This window comes from Lutjanus erythropterus, chromosome 9 (genome assembly GCF_056507025.1).
Source record: "Lutjanus erythropterus isolate fLutEry1 chromosome 9, fLutEry1.hap2, whole genome shotgun sequence".
Taxonomy (NCBI): Eukaryota; Metazoa; Chordata; class Actinopteri; order Lutjaniformes; family Lutjanidae; genus Lutjanus; species Lutjanus erythropterus.
The window spans coordinates 8,012,786-8,015,000 of NC_139325.1; the positions used below are offsets into that span (position 1 = coordinate 8,012,786).

A 2,215-nucleotide genomic window follows, 5' to 3' on the forward strand; every position below is an offset into this window, starting at 1 on the left:
GTCTGCCCATACAGATTTAAGAGGCAGTTTTCTCGACCTAGATGTGTGATCTATAACACTGTATGTTTACCTGAGTGGCAGTGGAAACATGAATACAAACTCTGTGAAGTAATAAAAAAAATACTTGAACACAAAGTAAATATCCTTATCTTGTCCTCAGTCACAGTTCTGTGTCCGCTGCTGTGCTCATGCAGGACAGAACTAAAGTGCATCAGTACCACGCTGGTGTCCAACGGCTGGTTTTTTAGTTTTCTCAGCACCTGCCTGTTGATATGTGAGAAACTGATGAAGCACTCACTACAGATCACCACTGTACTGTCACAATTTAAAAACACAGGTTCAGCTCTTTAAATATTTGGTCACAAACCTGGAAATGTACATTATTTGTAAAAGTTCAGGCTGAAGGTGCCAATTTTCAAAAAACAGGCAAACAGAATAGAAAAACTAGAATTAGTGTGGCAGTGAAAAATCAGCTTGAGAGAAGGTCAGATCTATCAGAACAGCACAGCTGACTCCTCTCTGCATTTTAGTATTAAGTCCACCTTAAATCTCAAAATCCTGTTGAACTCAGAAGTCTGACTTTAAACTTGTAATTCTGAAAATTCTGTCTTTACACTCAGATTTCTGACCTGTTTTGCAGAACTTAAACACATTTTTCACATGTGGCCCTAATCCTCCTTTTTTTTTCTATATTTTATTTTTTTTTTGGACAGCAGTCATAGGTAATGCTAAACTGATCTAGGTGCAAACACGTTGAGTAAATCCCCTCTGTGGCTTCCTGTAGGGGCCACCAGGTGATCACATGTGCTCTGGGTGGCTCTGCAGGCAGGAGATCATCTCTTGGACTGGCCTCCCCTCGAAACAAATCTGATAGACTGCTGTGAACAGAGGAAACCTGGAGAGAGGAAGGACAGAGTCAGACAAGACGCTGGAAGGGAATGAGGGGAAAGAGTAGATATTGGAAAGCATGATGAAGCCTGACAGCACTGATGGATCAAATCTGTGGTGTCAAAGCTCCTCCACTGTAAAGGCCCAATTTATATGCATCAAGATGATAACATAATTATCACACAATATGCAACTGGTTGTGCAATAGTTCATCCAAACTAGGGCTGCTAATAATAGCACCCAAATAGTGGAAGTGAATGGTGACCAGTTTTCAAATGGAAAAAAACTACTGAAAGAAAGCATTAAGTAAATATGAATAATAATAAAATATAAATATTTATTTATTTTCAGCTGTTTTTTTTCATTTGAAAATTGTCACCATTCACATCCATTGTTTGGGTGATTCTACAACAATGCTTTCCTGTGAAACTCCAGCAGTGGTTTGTGGACTGACAAAATAAACCCCGAAACTGAAGAAATAAAATTTGGATGAACTATCTCTTTAAACATTAGTGATTTTATTGGAACATCAAGATGGGAAAAAAAAAACTGACAGCTTGGACTGAGTCTTACCACCTCCTTACAACAATGATCGGGATGACGGTAGCGTGCCTCAACTGCAATAAGACTCTCATGATGTTACTCTGATATTGACAATTTGTCTGCAACAGTGAGATTGCTTCCAAAGTTATAATGTGTAAGGCTGGCATTAGTCATTATATCTATATTACTGATGATTATTGATCAAAAATCTCATTATATTATGTCACCAGCACTCATTGAAATAACCAATATTAAGGTATTTGGTCAAAAAGATCACAATATTTCATATATCTATATCAGCCAGCCCTACCAGACAGACAGACAGATGAAGAAGGAGACAGTCATATACATACTTGTCCACCAGGCCCTTTTGTTTGAGGATGTGGTAGACCTCAGCTGCTGTGGCAGGACCCTGGAGCTTCTGACCATTCAACATTTCCTTCTCCAGCTGCTCAATGCTCTGATCAGACAATACAAATTCATGGAAATGGAAAAAGTCTATTTGATTTAAAAAGTTTTAAATAAATATTAAGTGTTATACAGCATCAGAGAAACACCAAGACATCCTACATCACACCACAATCACCCACCTTCCCCGTTTTAGAGAAGGCCTCTGCCACTCGTCGGTTGCGGCCACCGTAGCATGTAGTGATGAGGTCTGCCACACCACAGCTTTCCAGAAAGGTTGCCGTGGAAACCGACCCATTCTTAGAGAAGAGTTTAGCGAAGGCAATCATCTCCATCAACCCCAGACGGATCACAGCCGCCTTGGTGTTGTCACCGC

At 39.9% G+C, this 2,215-nt stretch overlaps 1 protein-coding gene across 1 annotated transcript in view; it reads right to left on the reverse strand.

Moving 5' to 3' along the window:
• Window positions 1–678: 678 nt before the first annotated feature.
• The window catches only part of gpd1l (glycerol-3-phosphate dehydrogenase 1 like), a 17,964-nt gene continuing 16,427 nt past the window's right edge, over window positions 679–2,215 (reverse strand). Inside the window, exons 6-8 of the mRNA XM_084726020.1 lie at window positions 2,022–2,215; window positions 1,785–1,891; window positions 679–895 (exon numbers count right to left, since the gene is read on the reverse strand). The exon at window positions 2,022–2,215 is cut by the window's right edge and continues 43 nt beyond it. Coding sequence (XP_084582146.1) covers window positions 799–895; window positions 1,785–1,891; window positions 2,022–2,215 — 398 coding nt within the window. The 3' untranslated portion in view covers window positions 679–798. The remainder of the gene's footprint in view (window positions 896–1,784; window positions 1,892–2,021) is intronic.